We start from the raw sequence: 22196 nt of genomic DNA on the forward strand, positions 1-22196 counted from the left end.
TGCTAGGCTTAGGATTGGGTCTTGTCCATCACATCATTCTCCTAATGATGTGATCCCGTTATCAACGACATCCAATGTCCATGGTCAGGAAACCGTAACCATCTATTGATGAACGATCTAGTCAACTAGAGGCTTACTAGGGACATGGTGTTGTCTATGTATCCACACATGTATTTGAGTTTCCTATCAATACAATTTTAGCATGGATAATAAACGATTATCATGAACAAGGAAATATAATAATAACCAATTTATTATTGCCTCTAGGGCATATTTCCAACACCCCTCCCCATGTATATATAGGTGGGAGGGGAGGGAAGGCAGCCAGGTGCGCCCTAGGGCTGGCCGCCGGCCCCTAGGGCCCCTACCTTGCCCTGCGCCCCCTTTCCTTGTATGAACAAGGGGAAAGGAAAGAGGGGGAGAGGGAAGGAAGAGGGAGTCCAACTCCACACTTGCCTTTCCTCCTCCCCTTTCCTTTCCCTCCCCATAGGCCGGCCCTATAGAGGGCGCACCAACCCCTTGTGGGCTGGTGTGTTCCCTCACATGGCCCATAAGGCCCATATAATTGCCGAGGGTGCCCGAAACTCCTTCCGGTGACCCGATAAGTACCCGGTACCCTCCGAAACACTTCCGATGTTCGAATACCACCGTCCTATATATCAATCTTGATCTATCGACCATTTCGAGACTCCTCGTCATGTCCTTGATCTCATCTGGGACTCCATCCAACATTCAGTCACCAAATCATATAGCTCATATAATACTATATCGTCAACGAACGTGAAGCGTGCGGACTACGGTTTCGTGAACTATGTAGACATGCCCGAGACACCTCTCCGGTCAATAACCAATAGCGGAACCTGGATGCCCATATTGGCTCATACATATTCTATGAAGATCTTTATCGGTTGAACCGTTATGACAACATACGTATTTCCCTTTGTCCGTCGGTATGTTACTTGACCGAGATTCAATCGTCGGTATCTCCATACCTAGTTCAATCTCGTTACCGGCAAGTCTCTTTACTTGTTCCGTAATACATTACCTCGTGACCAACTCCTTAGTCATTTGCTTGCAAGCTTATGATGTGTCTTACCGAGAGGGCCCAAAGATACCTCTCTGATACTCGGAGTGACAAATACTAATCTCGATCTATGCCAATTCAACAAACACCTTCGGAGATACCTGTAGAGCATCTTTATGATCACCCAGTTATGTTGTGACATTTGATAGAACACAAGGTATTCCTCCAGTATACTGGAGTTGCATAATCTCATAGTTGGAGGAATATGTATTTGACATGAAGAAAGCAATAACAATAAAACTGAACGATCATTATGCTAAGCTAATGGATGGGTCTTGTCCATCACATCATTCTCCTAATGATGTGATCCTGTTATCAAATGAAAACACATGTCTATGGTTAGGAAACCTTAACTATCTTTGATCAACGAGCTAGTCTAGTAGAGGCTTACTAGGGACACGGTATTTGTTTATGTATTCACACATGTAATTAAGTTTCCGGTCAATACAATTCTAGTATGAATAATAAACTTTTATCATAAATAAGGAAATATAAAATAACAACTTTATTATTGCCTCTAGGGCATATTTTCTTCATGAAGACACAAGTTTTGGAGCCTCCTCTAGTTCTCTAGTTCTAGGTCTAGTCGATCCAATTAGAGCTAGATCTAGATCCTCCCTAATCCTCATAATTAGAAGCCAAGTGTGGTTCTAATTTCCTCCATCTAATTCTCTGACAGCGATTAGCTCTTGACGGTGAAGCATTGTCGGGTCGTGAAGATCGTACGCTTGCAAACTGTGGAGAAGTCGTGCTTTTGGCCTTCCGTTCGAGGGATCGTTCGTGAAAGGTAGGAGGGACTTCAAGTACGATCTACACCGGCTTGTCTTCTTTCGCTGCAACTCGGAGTTGGTAACGATCCGACCTAAACCGTTATCGCATCTTCATAGTTTTCCTGGTTGATCATAGGGTGATTTATTTTCTTTTTTTACTACGTTTCCAACAGGGAGCACCTGGCGTTGCAGAGAGCGCTGCACCTGAGGCGTCATTTTCTTCCTGCGATCTCCGGAGGCGATGTTCCAACGCAAGGCTCGATGTTGGAAGCCCAAGATCTCGTGTGGTGTTGTAACCGTTGACTAGCGCTGCAACTGCAAATCTCGCCGAGTAGCAGCTGATGCAATGCAGCGCTTGCTGGTGGTGCTGCAACCATGGATCTTATCGGGGCGGTGGGGATGCTGCAATGAAGCGCTTGCCTATGGCTTTGTAACTGTAGATATCGTCGACAGACGGGAACGCTACAATGCATCGCTTGTCCGTGCCTCCCATGGTGATGCAACTCTGGATCTCGCCGGCGGCGAGGATGGTGGAATGCAGCGCTTGCTCAACTTCAGTATCTCATCAGCGCTGCAAGGAGGTGGTCGTGGCAGCAGACGGTGTTGCAAGGCGGGTTGTGTCGTCACTGTGTTCCAAGGGCGTAACTGGATACACAAGCAAAAGCGAAGGTGCTGCGTGTCACCATCTCGCCGAGTGTTGCGGGAGAGAGTGGGAGATGACCAGTTGTCGTGACGGGCCGTGCAGGGCTTGAGGTGCTGCGGAGACGACGGATCAACTTACTATACTGGATGGTGTGATTAATGTACACGTGGCAGATCCGATGGCAGGCCAGCCAATCAATTTTCCTCAAAATCAGTGGGCTGTCTCCGAGCAGGCAACGTATTTTGCTCCTGCCGACCAAACGGCCCTGTCCACCCCTCCGGCCCACATAAACCCCGACGCATCGGATGACGTCGCCCCGTTGCTATCAATCCACACCACACCACAGCTGTCGTCCGATGCCGATCGCACGACGAGCATCTTCTAGCGTTAGGAACGAAGGAGCGTTAAGCAAAGGCGGCGGCCGGCGGCTAGCGCAAAGCCCCGCTGGCAGCGAAGCCGCCTTCTGCTGCGTTGCACGTACGCCCGCGCGACACGCGCCCGCTCCAGCAAATGGGGCTGTAACACTTCGAAGTGACGGCCCACCCACACGCGTGTGGACCCGGCGTACGGCGTGGGGCGTGCTGACTAGGACATTCACCCGTGCAGCAGCTCGCACGCGTAGGCTGCTACGCGCACATCCACCGGCACCAAATGTTTCCTTCACTTCACCATGCGTTTTTTTCTTCTTTTGCCGGTGTTCACTTCACGATTTTTTGCTAACCAAAAATAATTGTGATTTCCTAAATAACTACTGCTTGCAAGAAACATAAACAACTATTGTTTGTAAACTCCTACGCTTTAGGTGCAGAAGAATATGGCCGTGGTCACATAGAAACGAAACCAGCTTTATGTGAGGGACTTGTTTTTGTGTCTCCACCGGCATTGGCGTGAGAGGCTCACATCCAAGGCCGGTGTATCATCAGTTCTAAATAAAATCCGCGCCAAGTTCCTTTCAATACAACCGTAACATCTGAATCAAACTTTTTTTCTTACTAAATCAAGCATTTTCTTTTACTCTTGTGTTTCCAGAATCCTACTGTACTTACTTTCGTGGCACTCGTACTTCACAGGACATACCTCCGAGGAGGAGCATTACGGCCATTTCATGGTATTCAAAGTTCACAAGGCATGACTAGCAGGAGCAAGCGCAGAGAATTTCAGACCCAAAATCATGTCGTTTGACGATGCCCCATGCCCGATGCATCACATTTCCGCTCGATTTTGCACCGTTCCTGGTTTTGACTCGGCAAAGATCGGCACGAACCAACCAAATCCCAAAACGCAGAGCATCTTTCTGCCCAATCCACGTCTTGATCAATCAACGTCGATATCCACCCCACTGAAAGAGGGCTTTCGTTGCTGCTTTCATATATAAAACTAGAAGAAAAAGTCTCTGCTACCTCCCAATGTTCGTTCCAATTCACACAAACACATTGCAATTTGCAACGCACACTACCACAATGTGTCCGTATTCTCTGAAGACAGCGAGACCAAAGACGGGCGATTCTTGCGGCAGCAAAGGTCGATGCAAAGTTGCAGCACCACGGAGATGGCAAGATGCTTGTGCGATTACTTGGTTCCAATTGAAGAAAAATGTGGCATCTCCCCTCTTGGGTGCAAACAATTCTCGTTCTCGTTCCGCGTCGGCTTCAGCAATAATATACGGCTGCTCGGTCGACCGGCGAATCGCCATCATATCAGAAGCCTTCAAATTCAGCTTAGTTTAATGCCGCAACCGCAGCCACAGGAACAAGAACAAGAAGCCGATTAATTGGTAGTGATAATTATAATTAATCAGGCCGTCACATTCGTGCTGCCCGTGCATCAACGCAAGCTGTGCGGCTTTGCTTGTAGGGGGCGGCATTAACGTGACAGCGTCAGCTAATTGCCAACATCAACGTCAAGCAAGTTTGCAGATGCCTCGCAGTTAAGGAAGGATCAACAAGAGAGATGAATAATAATAATAATAATTAATCCAGAAACTGGCCATTGACCCATATGGAAAGAAGATTGAAGGTTGAGCAACACCATATTTTCTAACAAGCAGTCATCCTCTCCCAGCACTCCATATTTACAGATGAAGAAAGCACAAGCTATCACAAAACCTGATTAACAAGTGGCAATTGCTTATTACTCTAGCTAGCTGACCACTGGCGCATTGCCTGGTATTACCTCAAAACATTTATCACAAAACTCAAGTCTAGTGTGGTAGAAATAGTAGAGCAGGGCCATAATCATATACAGTAATCTCTCTGTGGTGTGGTAATTTTTGGTTTCTGTCCTAGTGATGATGATGATGATTATAAGCAGTAAGAAAAGGCTGGTGCTTTTTCAGCTGTGTTTCCATCCATCCACCTCCCTTTCTTGCCTGCCTGCTTTCTCCCTGAAAAGCTAATGGTGGAATCCACATCGAGAAGCACAACCGAAGGCAATGGCGGGCACCGAAGTGGTGGCCGCTTTCTCGCTCCATTCACTCTGCAACTGGGCGTGTGGGTCGCAGCTTTGTCAATGGCGGGGTGGTGCGCGCCTAGCAGTCGATGATGAGGTTGCCGAACGGCGCGCGGTGCGGGATGCCCTTGCGCCGCTTGGCCGCTGGAGGCGGAGGCGGCGGCGGCGTGGACGGCGTGAAGCTCTGCCTGGCGGCATTGCGCAGAGGAGAGGAGGAGGAGGCCGCCTCGGAGTCCGACGAGCCCTTGGCGCGGCCGGGCCTGCTGGCCCGCATCATCCTCGCCTTGTCGTTGCCGCCCCCGTCGGAGGAGCAGCCGGCGACCTTGCAGCCGAGGGAGCAGAAGCGGAAGTTGTCGAGGAGGCTGCGGCTGCAGACCTCGCAGAGGTTGGCGCCGCCGGCGCCGCCGCCGGCCTTGCCGGGCTGCTTCTGCTGGGGGCGCTCGTTGAGGAAGACGACGCGCGCGCTGTTGATGACGTAGGTCTGCACGCCGGCGATGTCCATGAAGCGCTGGATGTCCGACACCCGGATGACGTCGTGGTAGGAGGAGCGGCGGATCTGGATGGTGTGGTGGCCGCGGTGCGCGTGCGCGAGGCACAGCGAGCAGAGCGCCGCCGCGCCGGCGGCCGCCCCGGCGGCGCAGTCGAGGCAGAACATGTTGCACTCGCCGCTCCGGTGCGACTCGGTGTGCGTCTTGCATTGCGCGAAGAAGCGCGCGGACAGCAGCGGGCGCAGCCACTGCGGCCACTGCTCCTCCTCCCCCGCCGCCGCCGCCACCTGCGCCTCCGCCTCCTCTTCGTCCGGCTCAGGGGCGCCGCCTCCCTGCGCACGACAACCACAAGAAAGATTGGTCAGTTCAACAAGAAACGTTCAGCGATGGAAACATTGGCATCCTGACAGGAAAGGAACCTCAAGAAATCGATCTCATCTGAACGCTGACAAGATTGCCAGAAATCTAGTACGACTTACTTATCAATCAATCAACCAAAGAGAAGAAACAGAAGAAAACATAAAGGCTAGGACTGGTACCAAATTCCAGGGCATCCAATCCAAATGCTGGAGCAGAGAGAGGACGCAGAACCAAAACAGAAACGCCACCGTTAATCAGGGGGCGGGGGAGAAGAAGGGTGGGTGGCCGGGGTTAACGCACAAGGCAGAGAAACCTCAGGAATCAATCAATGCTTTGACCGTCATTCCTCACAGGATTGACACGAACTGATCCCGCTCCCGCAGCAGCAGGAACAGCAATCCGCACGCCCGATGCAACAGTAACGCAACCAGTTCCCCTCATTCCTCCACCCCGGACGAAGCAAAAAGAAACGCGCACACGAGCCAAGAAACTACTACTACTACTACCAATCAAGCAGGAGAGGAGAGGAATGGCGATATGCCATCGCAGCTAGGTAGGGGGAAAGGGGAGGAGGGTGGGTTAGTCAATTACCATGATCCTCCTGTTCTTGAGGCGGAGCTCCTTGAAGGGCGACTCGTGGTCGATGGCCATGCCCGCGCACCGCACCAAGAACAAGAAGCAGAAGAAGGGGTTGCTGCTCCTGCTGGGGCCTCGGGGGAATCGAAGAGCAGGCGGCGGTTGGTGCGCGTGGAAGGGAAGCGGAGCGGCGGAAGAAGCGATATATGGACGGATGGGCAGGCGGGCAGGTGCTGGGAGTCTAGAAGTAGACGAAGGAGGGGTTTAGTAGAACGGAACGGAAGGGGAAGGGGAATGGGAATGGGAGGGGTCTCTCCCTCCGAGTGCGCGTGTCTCGTTCTTATCGTCCCAAGTCAGTCAGCCGTCCACCCGGGCCGCCAGACCCAACCAAACCAAGTCGTCTTCCCCCTCTCCTCTCTGTGTCTGTGGTGGTATGGTGGCCGCTCTTCCTAAACCCCGGATTAATTAATTGATCGGGCTTAATTAGCAGCGGCAGATGCGTTATTCGCAAAGCGGCCTTCAATTCCCTCCCTCGCATTTGATTACTAACAGGGATTGAAAGCGAAGTGCCGGATTGATTAATTGATTGATTAAGCCTCCTGCTCCGTGACCTCAGGTTTGTGGTCTGATGGTTAGTGAAGGGGCAGGCAAAATGCATGGGGCACACGGCGCGGTGCACCCAAACCCTTCTTCTTCCTTGGGGGTTTGGGCACGTGTTCCCTACTTGGACGAACGGACATTTCACCCCACCCCACTTGATTTGATTTGAGTTGCAACACTTGCACTGTGTTTTGTGGTGGTCCTGATCCCCTAGCCCCGCATGTGTTAGTATAGTGCTAGCTCCACGGCGCGTTTCTCTTTGGGTTACGCTTTCTCCGTGCTTCACAGGTTTAGGCGGCGGCTATAGCTAAGCCAATTCGAATAAATATATGTCACGGCTATTTATTTTCTATAATCTTTTTAACGGTTGATGAAGGCTAAGGCTACTCATTTGTGTGTGTGCTGGGAGTAGAGTAGTAACACACATTAGACTCTTGCTAGTGTTTCACCGTGTGCGGATGCTAAACATGTCACATAAGCGGAAAAAATTAATATGGCATAGCATTTAAAGAGGAAAGAGAGCACTTTGGTGCCCTGAGAACAAACAGTGCCGAATGCGCGAACCTATGCAGGACACAAATGAAGGAAGCTCATCGATGCATGAAAGAGTTTACTCTAGTTGCTAAATAAACAAATAAAAGAAGCTTAGCTAAAATAGATTGAAGACTTCAATTCTTAACTTCTTAATGTGTTTAGCATCTCATCTAAGCACATGTGCATCAAAAAGGCCTTATTACATTAGTCCAAACTCGGAAGGAGAGGATGAGTGGATGACCCAACAATGAAGATGAAAGCAAAGGGATGCATTTGGTACACATATTAGTACTGGGTGAAAACAATTTTCTTTTCTTTTTGCGGGTAGGATGAAAAAAAATGTTGGTCAAGAGTATTTATTTGGTAGCATTGCTTAAGGAAGAGAGAGATTAATTTCCAAAGAAGTTAAATGCTTGCTGAGCAAGCATCCAAGTGGTAATTAACTAAGAATGGCATCCCCAAGTTAATCCACCTTTTGTGGGATATGACAAATTCAGAAGTGCTCCTCCGTATATAGCACGGAATGCACTTGCACTTTCCCGGTCATCTGGCCTGCTGCAGGAGTCACGCATTCCCTCCCTTGACTTTGGCTGGTGCAAGTATACGTACCGTGCTTACATTTGCATTAACCCAACACCGGTGCGGTGCAGCATTTGGCAGTTGAGCTGCCCTCACCTCATCTTTCACTAAAGGGTGTGGTTTCCTTGTGTTCGTGTAGGGTGTGTGATTAAACAAACGAGCCTGTGATAGCTGCCAACTGTAGTGTACGTCAATTCTTGTTCTTTGTTTGGATCATTGGGTGTACTGATGATGCTTAGGTTGGATCGGTTGCACCATCGGTTTTGCCACCTTCCATTCTTTGGATTACTTATTGCTCGTTTCCAGGCCTTCCGCTCCTGCCACCGCCAATAATGCTGCCCTACGAATTCAACTGCTGCTACTAAAAACAGCACATACGAACAGCTTTATCCAAAAATAATGCAAAAAGAATAGGGCAGCAGCTTGGTTTGTTTGTTGAAGCTGATGAATTTGCGTGGGATCAATGGACGCTCTGTTTGCTGTTCCCAACATGCATCGAACAGAGGAGAGGGGGAACTATAAAACTGGAAAGAGGCAGAAAGTGTGGGTTTTTGAAAAGATTCTGCCGCCACTCAATCATGATACTATCATCCACCAAAGCCGCTTTGCGCCTTCTTTATTCACATGCCGCTGCATTGATTCTTTCTCTCTCTCTCTCTCTCTCTCTCTCTCTCTCTCTCTCTCTCTCTCTCTTTTTCTTAATGGAAGCTAGTAGCGGGGAGCAGGGAGGAGGCAGTGGAGCCGTTAACCTTAATGACACACTTCGTCAGATACTTATTATTGTATACATCTAGCGACCCCCCGGATTGCAGGGCCAGCCACATGCCGTGCCTGCCTCCCCAAAAACCCTCCCTGTGTGTGTGCAGCCAAATCAAGCGTGCCCCTTCTTTGCTTGTGTTAACCCTGTGATGTCGCTAGCTACATACATCTCCTGATCAGCAAGCTGCAAAAATAGATAATGCTAATCTTAATGCCACTTGGACAAGAGCATGTTATGCTACTTTATGTGTGTATTCTGGTCTATTTCGTTGTGCGGCAAAAGTTTCTCCGTGGATTGGATGGATCGCTCGGATTTCAGCCGAAAATGACGTGAAGAAATGCGCGAGACCTTTCTCGGAGGGAAAGGAAGCGGAGGTGAATGGGCGGCGGGCACGCACGCGCTTGACAAGTCGCTGCCGCTGCCCATCCGTCCATGGGCGAGTCGACCAGCACCAGCGGGAAGACGCAGCTGACGACATTGCCGTCGCCGTTGCCGACCGTGGGCCGTGACGTGCACCGCCACGAGATAAATGACCCGTCCATGGACGCCAGTACGCGCAGGCTTGTGCTTCTCCGTCTCCGGTTCGCATCGGCGTGGACCGACCTCTGAGATGAGATGTCATCGCTGCTCCCTGCCGTGCCAGCAACTGAATGAATGCATTCTAGCCTCAGTGACAAGTATAACTCGTGCCACGCGGTGAACGTATGTCACGGAGTAGTTTCCGCGAAAATCGTCGTCGCCGTAAATTCGTGAGAAGTCTGAGAGAGCGTGCAGACCGGGCCGGGCCAGGCGGCAGCAGATATGCAGTTAACCATCATGCGTGTGGCGACTTGGATCGTCTCCGGACGGACCAACATGCCGTGGACTGATGTTTGTCCCTCCGTTCCCCACACGGGCGATCACAGGTTAGTGTGATGATGATGAGTCGGAGCACTTTTCGAACGATTGGGGAGAAGGTTACGGAGTTTTGTTGATTGTCCGGCAGGGTCCAGCCTCGCGTGGTTGGTTGGGCACGTACCAAAGCTGCGCTAGTAGCAACTGGAATCTGTGATGTGATGGCAACGGGAGACAATTCTGCCAGGGAAATATCGACGCAAAAGCTTTGAAGGCGACGGCCTCGACACGCTCGAGGGCGCTGGCTGGCTGCTCATCCCTTGCCGTGTGATTCTGGGTGATCTCTTATTATTCAATTGCAAAACCAACTTGTTTAATAACTACCCCTCCTTATTACTTCATCCGTTTCTAAATATAAATCTTTTTAGGGATTATAATATAAACTACTCCCTCTGTAAATAAATATAAGAGCGTTTAGATCACTAAATAGTGATCTAAACGCTCTTATATTTGTTTACGGAGGGAGTACATACAAAGCAATATGAGTGAATCAACACTCTAAAATATGTCTATATACATCGGAACATCCGTATGTAATTCATATTATTTTTTAGAGCGGAGACGCCAGATGTGTCCGGATTTAAATTAATAGAGCCCACAACCAGGCAACGTAACATTACTTCAGGTCTTACAGAAACCAAAAGCCTAACGGGCCAAATGAACGATAGGGAAGTCATGGTTTCAAAGCCAGAGGGGCCGCGAGTGACATTACAAGGCCAAAGGCCATACAGAGCGCGCAGGCTCGCGAGAGAGAACAAAAGTGGCCACTTCGCTAGGCAGTAGCCGCTGGCTCCCTAGCCGTCACATAAACTTGCAGAAGTCGGTCTTGGGTGTGCTTCAGCAGCTCAGCATCCTTGCGCCTCCCCAACGGACTCCACAGCTGTATAAACATGTTGCATTTGTAGATAATATTAGCCGGGCGAGAAGGGAAACAACCTTCTACAGTTAGCTTGTTCCTAGTCAACCAAAGCGCCCAGAGAAGTGCCCCTACACAACCCATATGACTCGTTTGCCGCTCCCCTACATCGAATCTAGAAGGTCCACGAGTTCAGTGGAGGACCTAGGGCCCCACTGCACTCCCGCCACAGCTTGCACCGCGCTCCACGCAAATCGCGTCAGAGGGCATCTGAAAAAAACATGGTTTGCATCTTCAGGTGCGCCACATAACGCACATGGACCCGAAGCCGGGCCATTGCGTTTGGCCACATTCAGAGAAGTGGGCAGTTTGTTTCGAAACATTTTCCAAAAGAAGACTTTGATTTTGAGTGGTAGACGCGTCTTCCACAGGCCCTTAACCACCAGCTGTGCCGGCCCTTGGCACAGTTTGTGGTATAGCGATTTGACCGTGAACTTGCCCGACTCAGTGAGCCCCCAGGTCACTGTGTCAGGCGACGTGGTCAGTGCCGACGAGTTAACCAGGTCAAGTAGGGCCGTATAACTAGTGCGCTCTTGGTCGCTGAGCTCACGTTGAAAGTGGACGGCCGGGGGGGGGGGGGGGTCGAGGCAAGCGCGTCAGCAACAGACATGGCTGGGTCTACTGCTAAGGCGTATAGGTCCTGGAACTCGACCCAAAGGGGTTGCGAGCCCACCCAAAAGTCTAGCCCGAACCGAACCGAACGACCGTTCCCTAAAGTGAACCTTGCCCCCATGGCAAAAGTCGGCTTGATGGCCTGAAGATCATTCTAGAAAGGAGATCCCCACGCCGCCCCTTCCAAGAAGTTCCCATTTGGGAAATACTTCGCGCGCAACAGATCCACCCACAAACCCGTCGCCCCTTGCGACAGCTTCCAAATCCATTTGCACATGAGGGTGATGTTCAACAATCGGGTGTTGGTGATCCCAAGGCCTCCCAAGCAATATGTAATTCATATTGAAATCTCTTCTACGGTGAAAAGTCAAAGCCATTGTCGACGGTGACGAAAACTCAAAAAATTTCAACATCTCCGCTTCACGGAGGTTTCGCAAAAAAAACATTGCCATCCTCAAGGATAATGGGACTGAATTTTCTGCTCATGACAATTTCTTCCTAAACCTGTTAGGAACCCAAAAGATTCTGACTTGCCTTTTCTCCCTCTCTGAACTTTACCCGACTCATCTTCCTTAGTTACCTCATTTAGACCCCCCCTTCCCCACCCGGGAAATCCAGGATGCCTTCTATCAAATGAACTTGCAGGCCAGCCCCGGGCCAGTGTAGGATCGAAAGTATGTCTAGAGGGGGGGGGGTAGACTAGTTGACCAAATAAAACCTAACATTTTCTCAATTTTAGTTGTAGGCAGATTTTAGCAATTACGACAAGTCAAGCAACACCCTACAGATGCAATTCTAAGAGTATAACAGCGAAAAGTAAGACATTGCACATGTAAGTAAAGGGAGGGGTTGAAGAAGGCAAACGCAATGGGGACACGGTGATTTTTGGCGTGGTTCCGATAGGTGGTGCTATCGTACATCCACGTTGATGGATACTTCGACCCACGAAGGGTAACGACTACACGAGTCCACAGAGGGCTCTGTCGTGGATCTAAGACTAACAGTAGAATGGGGGGTAGGTATGAGGAGGCAAGATCCTAGCTATGGCGAAGTTGTACACGCGAGTTTTACGAGTTCAGGCCCTTCGCGGAGGAAGTAACAACCCTACGTCTCGGAGCCCGGAGGCGGTCGACTGGATTATGCACGTGTGAGTTACAGGGGGTGCGAACCCTTGTCCCAGAGGAGGGGGGTGGCTTATATAGAGTGTGCCAAGACCCCAGCTCCCCTCCGTTACACAGGGTTCAATGTTCATAAAGAGTAAGCGTTACAGGTAACGTCCGCAATAAAGTGTTATAAATGGTAATTAAGTCTATGAGTAAACGCATGACCGTTGCTGCGTAGAGTGACTTTAGATCTTCTGTATGTCGAGTGGTTTCTGTGACGGTCGAGTGCCATTGATTCTTCCGAGTGGAATGTCTCTGGTCGAGTGGATGATGGTACCCTTCGAATGCTTCTATCTTTAGGGTTGGGGAGGGTGTCTAGGTCAGGCCTATGACCCTACCCTAGGTACATGGCTTCATCATTAGCCCCCGAATGGTTCAGGGTTTGAGTGGAGAAGGAGTTGAAAATACTTCCGATTCAGCTCTTGCACTTTGGGAGTGTCTGGTTGGGATCGATGAATCAACACGGTGACATCAACTTCTTTTTCAGTCGCCTTGATCCATTCTTGGTTTTGTCGAGTGAACTTTTACTGAAAAGCTTCGAGCGTTGATATGGAGAAAATCTTCCGTCTAACAGGTTGCTCTGTTGTCCGCGGATCTCGCGGGATTCGAATTTTTGGGAAGCGCGCGGGGCGGAGGAGGCCGCAGCAATCGGGCTGGATAAGGCAGGGCCGCCTCGATTTCCGCGCCGCCTTTTTCACCACGTATCGCTCGCGCGAATGTTGCGGGATTTGATAAGATCACCCGGGTCCACAAGTCAGTCACTCGGAAGGAACCTCATATAAGGCGTCGGTCCGGGGTTTTTGAACAGTGCGCTCCCATTCTTCCTCTTCCTTCTCTGTTTTCTCCACCGCATCCGCTCCTGCCCCGGCGCCACTGCTCCGTTCGAGCTCTGTCTGCTGTGATGGGGAAGGAGAAGACGGTGGCAGTGGAGCGCGCGAAGAAGGCGACAGCGAAGGCGAAGGGGAAGAAGTCCAGCCGGGGCGGATCTTCCTCGAGGTCCGGTCTGCCGCGCGGCTGGATCCAGGGAGATTGGATCCGGTCGATGATTCGCCAGGACGACATCGACGATCTGGCCAAGGAGGGATTGATCCCCCACGGATCCGCGCGGCTCCCGGCGGACGAGACTGAGCCCCGACCGCAGGAGGGTGAGTGCGTCCTCCTCGCCACCCGCGTCGACCGGCGGTTTTCTTTGCCTCCCCATCCTTTTTTCTGAGCTTTCTTGAACTTCTTTGGAGCACAACTTCATCATTTCCCCCCCAACACCATCGTGTATCTTGCCACTTTCGTGTCCATGTGCGAAAACTTCTTGGGTTGTCGACCACACTGGGGCCTCTTCAAGCACATTTTCACGTGTCGCTCCCAGTCGGTCAAAAAAGCTAATCCAAGTGATGAGAGGACAAAAGTGATCCAGATGTGTGGGGGTCTTGGAATCCAAATGAGGGGTAAGAGCTCTTTCCCAGCCATAATCCTACCCGAGTCAGTCCGAGGGTGGCAGTCGACCTGGTTTTACTGCAAAGACCAGCCGACTCCCGGTCAGTCGACTGGACTTCCCCCCTTTTCCATGGCTCGAGTAGAGAAGCCCTCCGCCCTGAAAGTGACCCCGGGGGAGAAAGCAGAGGTGAAGGTGCTGGTCGAGTGAGTGGTCCAGCTCATCCGTGATGGCGTGACCGGCATGGATCTGTTGGAAGTCTTCCTCAGGCGACGCATTCAACCGCTTTAAGCCCGTGACCATCCGATGTGGATGTATTCGGGCATTGACGATTCCACTCGGATCCATCCAGAAGAAGTCGACGAGGATACGGTGGAGAAGTGGTTGAGGGGTATCACTGGCAACAAAGATAACCCCAGGGGGGCCAGGATAGTCCCTCCACTTGACAACTCGCACCAAACAGACAAGGTCCAACTCTGAATTGCCGAGTGTTATCTTGATTTATCATGTAACTGCTTGCAATCAACCGACTGACTTTTGTCTTGCTTGTTTTCTTCTAGGCTCTTACTGAGATGTATTCGATGTCCAACGGAGAGCGGGAGCAGGATCCGGAGGGGAAGGCGAGCGGAGGCGAGAGCGGCGAGTGGCATTCTGATGGTGAAGGGGATGAGGAGAGCTCCGACCCGAGTGATGAAGAAGAGGTAGACTCACCTCCCCGTAGGGACAGGCGATCCAAGCTCACCCACGATCCCGCAAGCGCCCGCGACAAGGCAACCGTTCAGACTGGGCAGTCGTCAAAGCGTCCTCAGACGTCTTCTCAAGCGCCGACTGAAAAGGCTCCGAAACAATCCAAGGTCGTACCGCAGAAGACCCGAAAGGCGCTGCCCAGAATCAAAATCGACATCCCTGTTGCCTCTGCGTAAGTGTCCTGTCTTCAGTTTTACCCGAAATTCTGCGTTGTCTATTTTTCCTTGGTTTGACCGAATGAATCTTGAAACTAGCAGTGCCTCTACCTCTGGGACCTTTGCTTACAAAAACGAGGATGAGGACATGGAAGACGCGGTCACCTCCAACCCAGGTATAACCTTTGTGATCTTGTCTTTGCTTTGTCGATTGAACTGCAATATAACCAATCGAGGATGAACTTTTGGCGACTGATCTTTTTGCAGCTCCTCTCAATGTCGTTGATCTCCCTGACGACGACGAGGACGAGCCACAGAGGCCCTTGGGGAGAAGAAACAGGAAAACGTCCGCTGGCAAGACGCCTCAGTCGATGCCGGTGGCGGAACCGGTAATTCAGGACGCCGGCGATGCCAATCGGACTTCCGTCTCCTTCGCCATACCGTTGTCGAGTGCTCAGCCTTCAGCGTCAGCCGTGCAGACTCCCGCCGATCCACCTTCACTTTTTACTGCACATCATGTTCCAGAAGACCAGGTGGGTGCTGCCAAAGAGGCTATACGCCAGGCGGGCATCATGATGGAGAAGATGAAGATGGTGCGGGAGGCCAGCCAAGCTGCTTATGACGCTAGCTTCGCTATCCAGAGCAACGTCCAGGTTAGCAGATTGCCGACTGACTCTTTTAGCTTGTTCCGTTAGGATATGCTACCTGAAAACTCTTTTCAAGGAATCTTTTCATCTGTCTGCGCTTCGCATCCGTACACCCACTGGGTGTTTTGATTTTCCATTGAGCAAACTTGTATCTTGAGTCGATTAGGTTGTGTCAATTGGATTTTTGAACTAGTGGGGGCACGCTGAGTGCACCCACTGGGTGTAGTCCCCGAGACCATAGTTGACTGCGGGTAGTCAACTGTGGTCTGAGAAGCTAAATTTTCCACTCGGTCTGGACGGACCATGTCGAGTGGAATCCGAACTAGTGGGGCACGCTAAGTGCACCCACTGGGTGTAGTCCCCGAGACCGTGGTCGACTGCGGGCAGTCGACTACGGTCTTAGATGCTCTTTTTTTACACTCGGCCTGGACAAACCATGTCGAGTGGAAACTGGACCAGTGGGGGCATGCTAAGTGCACCCACTGGGTGTAGTCCCCAAGACTGTGGTTGACTGCGGGCAGTCGACTACGGTCTGAAAACAAACTAATCTTTCCATCTGTCGATTGACTGTCTCTTGATTACAGAAATCTTGTGAACTCGGAGTTTGTTTTGCTGAATTGGAGAAAAAACAGATTCAGCTCAACCTCGATCTGGAACTGGCCAAGACAAATCTACAGAAGGCCAAGGATGAAGCTGCTGGTAAGAGAAAACTTGTCAACTGACTTGTCTCTGGATGAGGATGAGGATGGAGCGTACATTATACTTGTGGCGCAGCTCCGAGGAGAAGGTTGCAGTCGACCTCGTCATCCTTGCGGATGAGGATGGAGCGTACGTTATACTTGTGGCGCAGCTCTGAGGAGAAGATTGCAGTCGACCTGCACCTCATCGTCCTTGCGGATAAGGATGGAGCGTACATTGTATTTTTGGCGCAGCTCCGAAGAGGAGGTTGCAGTCGACCTGTACCTCGTCGTCCTTGCGGATAGGGATGTGTTTCAAACTTAGGCGAGTACTCGACTGCAGATAAGCCTCCGAGTGGGAGGCATGCTCACCACTCGGTAGGATTTTTCAAACTTAGGCGAGTACTGGACTGCAGCTAAGCCCCCGAGTGGGAGGCATGCTCACCACTCGGTAGGATTTTTCAAACTTAGGCGAGTACTGGACTGCAGCTAAGCCCCCGAGTGGGAGGGTTGCTCACCACTCGGTAGGATTTTTCAAAACTTAGGCGAGTACTGGACTGCAACTAAGCCCCCGAGTGGGAGGGTTGCTCACCACTCGGTAGGATTTTTCAAACTTAGGCGAGTACTGGACTGCAGCTAAGCCCCCGAGTGGGAGGGTTGCTCACCACTCGGTAGGATTTTTCAAACTTAGGCGAGTACTAGACTGCAGCTAAGCCCCCGAGTGGGGGGCATGCTCACCACTCGGTAGGATTTTTCAAACTTAGGCGAGTACTGGACTGCAGCTAAGCCCCCGAGTGGGAGGCTTGCTCATCACTCGGTAGGATTTTTCAAACTTAGGCGAGTACTGGACTGCAGCTAAGCCCCCGAGTGGGAGGGTTGCTCACCACTCGGTAGGATTTTTCAAACTTAGGCGAGTACTGGACTGCAGCTAAGCCCCCGAGTGGGAGGCTTGCTCACCACTCGGTAGGATTTTTCAAACTTAGGCGAGTACTGGACTGCAGCTAAGCCCCCGAGTGGGAGGCTAGCTCACCACTCGGTAGGATTTTTTAAACTTAGGCGAAACGGATTCGCGGCTAAGCCCCCGAGTGAGAGGCTTGCTCACCACTCGGTAGGATTTTTTAAACTTAGGCGAAACGGATTCACAGCTAAGCCCCCGAGTGAGAGGCTTGCTCACCACTCGGTAGGATTTTTTAAACATAGGCGAAACGGATCCGCGGCTAAGGCACCCACTGGGGGACTTGAAACATGTAACAAAGAAATAGCAAACATTTAGGAGACTGTAAAACTGTGTCTTTGATAATCAAACTAGAAGGTATTTCTTATTACATCTGAACGCTTAAGTATAAAAGGGGCGGAGCAACTCCGCATTCCAAGCGCGTGGCTCGTCTTTCTTGTGCTCGACGTTGTAAAGGTGGTATGCTCCATTGTGGAGCACTCTTGTGACGATGAAGGGGCCTTCCCAAGGAGGAGGAAGCTTGTGTGGTTTCTGCTGATCCACTCGAAGAACCAAGTCTCCCTCTTGAAATGCTCGACCCCTCACGTTTCTGGCGTGGAATCGACGCTGGTCTTGCTGATAGATGGTCGACGGGATCAGGGCCATCTCTCTTTCCTCTTCTAGGAGATCAACTGCATCTTGTCGTGCCTGTTCTGCTTCATCTTCTGAGAAAAGCTCAACTCGGGGTGCATTGTGAAGCAAGTCACTCGGGAGTACAACTTCAGCTCCATAGACCAAGAAGAATGGAGTTCGGCCAGTCGACCGATTGGGAGTTGTCCTCAATCCCCAAAGCACTGATGGAAGTTCATCGACCCAGGCGCCTGCTGCGTGCTTGAGATCACGCATCAGTCGGGGTTTCAGTCCTTTGAGAATCAATCTGTTTGCTCTTTCAGCTTGTCCATTCGACTGGGGGTGGGCAACTGAAGCATAGTCGACTCGAGTTCCTTGGGAAGCGCAGAAGGCTCTGAACTCATCAGAATCGAAGTTCGACCCATTGTCAGTGATGATGCTGTGCGGAACACCATATCTGAATGTTAACTCTTTGATGAAGCTGATAGCAGTACTGACTTCAAGACTTTTGATAGGCTTGGCTTCGATCCATTTGGTGAACTTGTCGACTGCCATGAGCACATGAGTGAAGCCGCTCCTACCAGTCTTGAGAGGTCCAACCATATCCAATCCCCAAACAGCAAAGGGCCAGACGAGTGGAATGGTCTTCAGGGCTGATGCAGGCTTGTCAGACATGTTGGAGTAAAACTGGCAACCTTCACATTTGTCGACTATTTGTTTTGCCATCTCATTTGCTCGCGGCCAATAAAATCCCGCTCGGTATGCTTTGGCCACAATGGTCCGAGAAGACGCATGGTGACCACAAGTCCCCGAGTGGATGTCATCGAGGATCACTCGACCTTCTTCTGGTGTCATGCATTTCTGGCAGACTCCAGTCACACTTTCTCTGAACAACTGTCCTCTTATCACAGTAAAGGCTTTGGATCGACGGACGATATGTCGAGCCTCTTCTTCATCCTCTGGGAGTTCTTTCCTAAGGATGTATGAAATGTACGGCACTGTCCAGTCGGGAGCGATGACCAAAACCTCCATGATCAAGTCGACCACGACTGGGACTTCGACTTCAGTCGGATCAGTGGTGCTTTTTGGTTGTGGGGGCTCTTCAGTGAAAGGATCTTCTTGAACTGAAGGTGTATGAATATGTTCCAAGAACACATTGCTGGGAATGGCCTCCCTCTTGGAACGTATCTTTGCCAGATCATCGACTGCTTGATTTTTCAGTCGGGGTATGTGATGGAACTCTAACCCCTCGAACTTCTTCTCTAACTTTCTCACTGCATTACAGTAGCCAGTCATAGCTGGGCTTCTGACATCCCACTCCTTCATCACTTGATTAACCACTAAATCTGAGTCGCCGTAGACCATGAGGCGACAGACGCCGAGTGAAATGGCCATACGCAACCCGTACAGAAGTGCTTCATATTTAGCTTCGTTGTTGGAGGAGTCAAAATGAATCTGGAGAACATAGCCGAGTTTGTCTCCTCGGGGGGATACCAATACCACCCCAGCACCGGAACCATTCAGCATCTTGGATCCATCGAAGAACATGGTCCAATGCTCCGAGTGAATCTGAGTCGGCAGTTGCTGTTCAATCCACTCGGCGAGGAAATCTGCTATTGCTTGGGACTTGATAGCTTTCTTTGCCTCAAACTTGATATCCAAGGGAAGGAGTTCAATCGCCCACTTTGCCACTCGACCAGTTGCATCTCTGTTGTTCAGGATCTCTGACAATGGTGCGTTGCTGACGACTGTAATGGAGTGATTAGAGAAGTAATGTGCAACCTTCTTCGTGGTCATGTAAATCCCATAAACAAGCTTCTGATAATATGGATATCTTTGCTTGGATGGAGTCAGAACTTCAGAAACATAGTATACTGGGCGCTGAACTTTATAGGCTTATCCTTCTTCTTCCCGCTCGACCGTGAGCACCGTACTGACAACCTGTCATGTGGCTGCAATATAAAGCAGTAAAGGCTCTTTGCTGATTGGGGCAGCAAGCACTGGCTGGGTGGAAAGCAGGGCTTTGAGTTCTGCAAACGTTGCGTCAGCTTCATCTGTCCACTCAAACTTGTCAGATTTCTTCATCAGTCGGTAAAGAGGCAGGGCCTTTCCACCGAGACAAGATATGAATCGACTCAAGGCGGCCAAACAACCAGTAAGCTTCTGGACATCATGTACACGTACAGGGCGCTTCATCTGGAGTATGGCACCAACTTTCTCTGGGTTTGCGTCGATCCCTCGTTCGGAAAGAAGGAAACCGAGCAACTTTCCGCCAGGAACTCCGAATGTACACTTTGATGGATTAAGCTTGATATCATACCTTCTGAGGTTGGCAAAAGTTTCAGCAAGGTCAGCCAGCAGGTCGGAACCCTTTCGTGACTTGACCACAATGTCATCCATGTATGCTTCCACATTCCGATTGATTTGAGTGAGCAGACACTTCTGAATCATCCTCATGAATGTGGCTCCAGCGTTCTTCAGGCCGAATGGCATGGTGACATAACAGAAACATCCGAATGGAGTGATGAAATCCGTTTTTATCTCATCGGGTCCATACAGTCGGATCTGATGATACCGGCGTCCAGAAAAGACAATCACTCACACCCCGTAGTCGAGTTGACAATTTGGTCGATGCGGGGGAGAGGAAAATGATCTTTCGGGCAGGCCCGATTGATATGCTTGAAGTCAATGCACATGCGAAGTGAATCGTCCTTCTTAGGGACCATGACAACATTGGCGAGCCACTCGGAGTGGTAAATCTCTCGGATGAACTCAGCTGCCAGGAGCCGAGCCACTTCCTCACCAATTGCTTTCCTCTTCTGTATGGCAGACCGTCGAAGATGTTCCTTCACTAGTTTTACCTTCAGGTCGACTCGCAAACGATGCTTAGCCAGTCCCCTGGGCACACCCGGCATGTCAGAAGGTTTCCATGCAAAGATGTCCCAGTTCTCACGGAGGAACTGGATGAACGCTTCTTCCTATTTACTGTCGAGTGATGTTGAGATATGAGTAGGAGCAGCATTAGGGTCCGTCGGACAAATATCAATCGGCTTGGTTTCACCGGACGACTGAAATGCAGAATCAGTGGTAGGCTTCTTGGAGCGCAACAAATCACTCAGATCTGCGTTCTTCCGGTATTCTTGCATTTCGACTGCTGCCATTTGCGCATCGGCGATTTTTGAACCCTTCTAGAAGCACCCTTCTGCCTTCTGCCGATTGCTAGTGATAGTGATCACTCCTCTAGGACCAGACATTTTCAACTTGAGGTACACGTAACATGGTCGAGCCATGAAACGTGCATAGGCAGGCCTACCAAGAATGGCATGATAAGCACTTTGGAAATCCACTACTTCAAATGTCAACTTTTCTTTGCGGTAATTCTTGGAATCACCGAAAACCACATCAAGGGCGATCTGGCCGAGTGATTCAGCCTTCTTGCCAGGTATGACGCCATGGAAACTCATATTGCTTTCACTGAGCTTGGACATCGGAATGCCCATTCCCTTCAAGGTCTCCACATACAGGATGTTTAGGCCACTACCACCATCCATCAGCACTTTAGTCAGTCGAGTGCCTTCAACAACTGGGTCGACCACCAGCGCTTGCCTCCCAGGGGTGGCTATACGTGCTGGGTGGTCAGACTGGTCAAATGTGATGGCAGTCTGGGACCATTTCAGATAACTTGGTGTTGCCGGAGCAACCATGTTCACCTCTCTATTTATAACTTTCAGTCGACTTTTGCTTTCAACATCAGCAAAAATCATTAGAGTGGAATTGACGTTGGGAAAACCATCATCGTCTTCTTCCTTATCCTCACCCTTGTCCGACTCCTTTTCCTTCTCCTTGGGTTGTTTCTCTCGGAATTGCTGGATCAGGAGCCGACACTGTCGAGTGGTATGTTTAGGGTAAATCAGATTACCCTCTTCATCTTTCTTGATGTGAATGTGACAGGGTAAATCCAACACATCATTTCCATCTTGATCTTTCACTTTCTTGGGGTTCCAGGGTCCTTTGGGCTTCCCCTTGAACTTTCCTTGAGCCACCACTAAAGCTTCACCAGGAGCAGCTGGTTCGGCCTTGCGCTTCTGCTTCCGATTGGAATTCCCTCCTCCGGTTTCATGGGCGACTGTTTTATGTTTGCCGCTCCAGAGTCGGTCTTCCTCTTCACCATTAGCATACTTGGTGGCGATCTCCATCATCCAGGACAGAGACATATCTCTTGTCCGACCGAATTTCAGATTCAACTCTCGATACTTAACACCCTCCTTGAAGGCACAAACTGCTTGGTGATCTGACACATTCTCCACTGTATGATGCAATGTGATCCATCTCTGGATGTAATCTCTCAAGGTCTCATTCGGCTTCTGCACGCAGGACTGCAATTCTGTTAACCCTGCCAGCCGTTTGCAAGTACCCTCAAAGGTTCTGACAAACACTCGGGCGAGTTCTTCCCAACTATATATGCTGCCAGGTGCTAACTGATTCAACCATGCTCTGGCTGAGCCTTCCAACATAAGAGGAAGGTGTTTCATGGCCACTTCATCATTGCC

The 22196-nt window shown here is 50.5% G+C and overlaps 1 protein-coding gene across 1 annotated transcript; it reads right to left on the minus strand.

Moving 5' to 3' along the window:
* Nucleotides 1–4448: 4448 nt before the first annotated feature.
* Nucleotides 4449–6692, minus strand: LOC123181462 (uncharacterized). The gene is made up of 2 exons (XM_044593721.1): nt 6385–6692; nt 4449–5765 (listed from the first exon to the last, which is right to left on the minus strand). The coding sequence occupies exons 1-2, from the start codon at nt 6442–6444 to the stop codon at nt 5025–5027; spliced, it is 801 nt and encodes a 266-aa protein (XP_044449656.1). The 5' UTR covers nt 6445–6692; the 3' UTR covers nt 4449–5024.
* Nucleotides 6693–22196: the final 15504 nt, after the last annotated feature.

This window comes from Triticum aestivum, chromosome 1D, assembly GCF_018294505.1.
Source record: "Triticum aestivum cultivar Chinese Spring chromosome 1D, IWGSC CS RefSeq v2.1, whole genome shotgun sequence".
Classification (NCBI taxonomy): Eukaryota; Viridiplantae; Streptophyta; class Magnoliopsida; order Poales; family Poaceae; genus Triticum; species Triticum aestivum.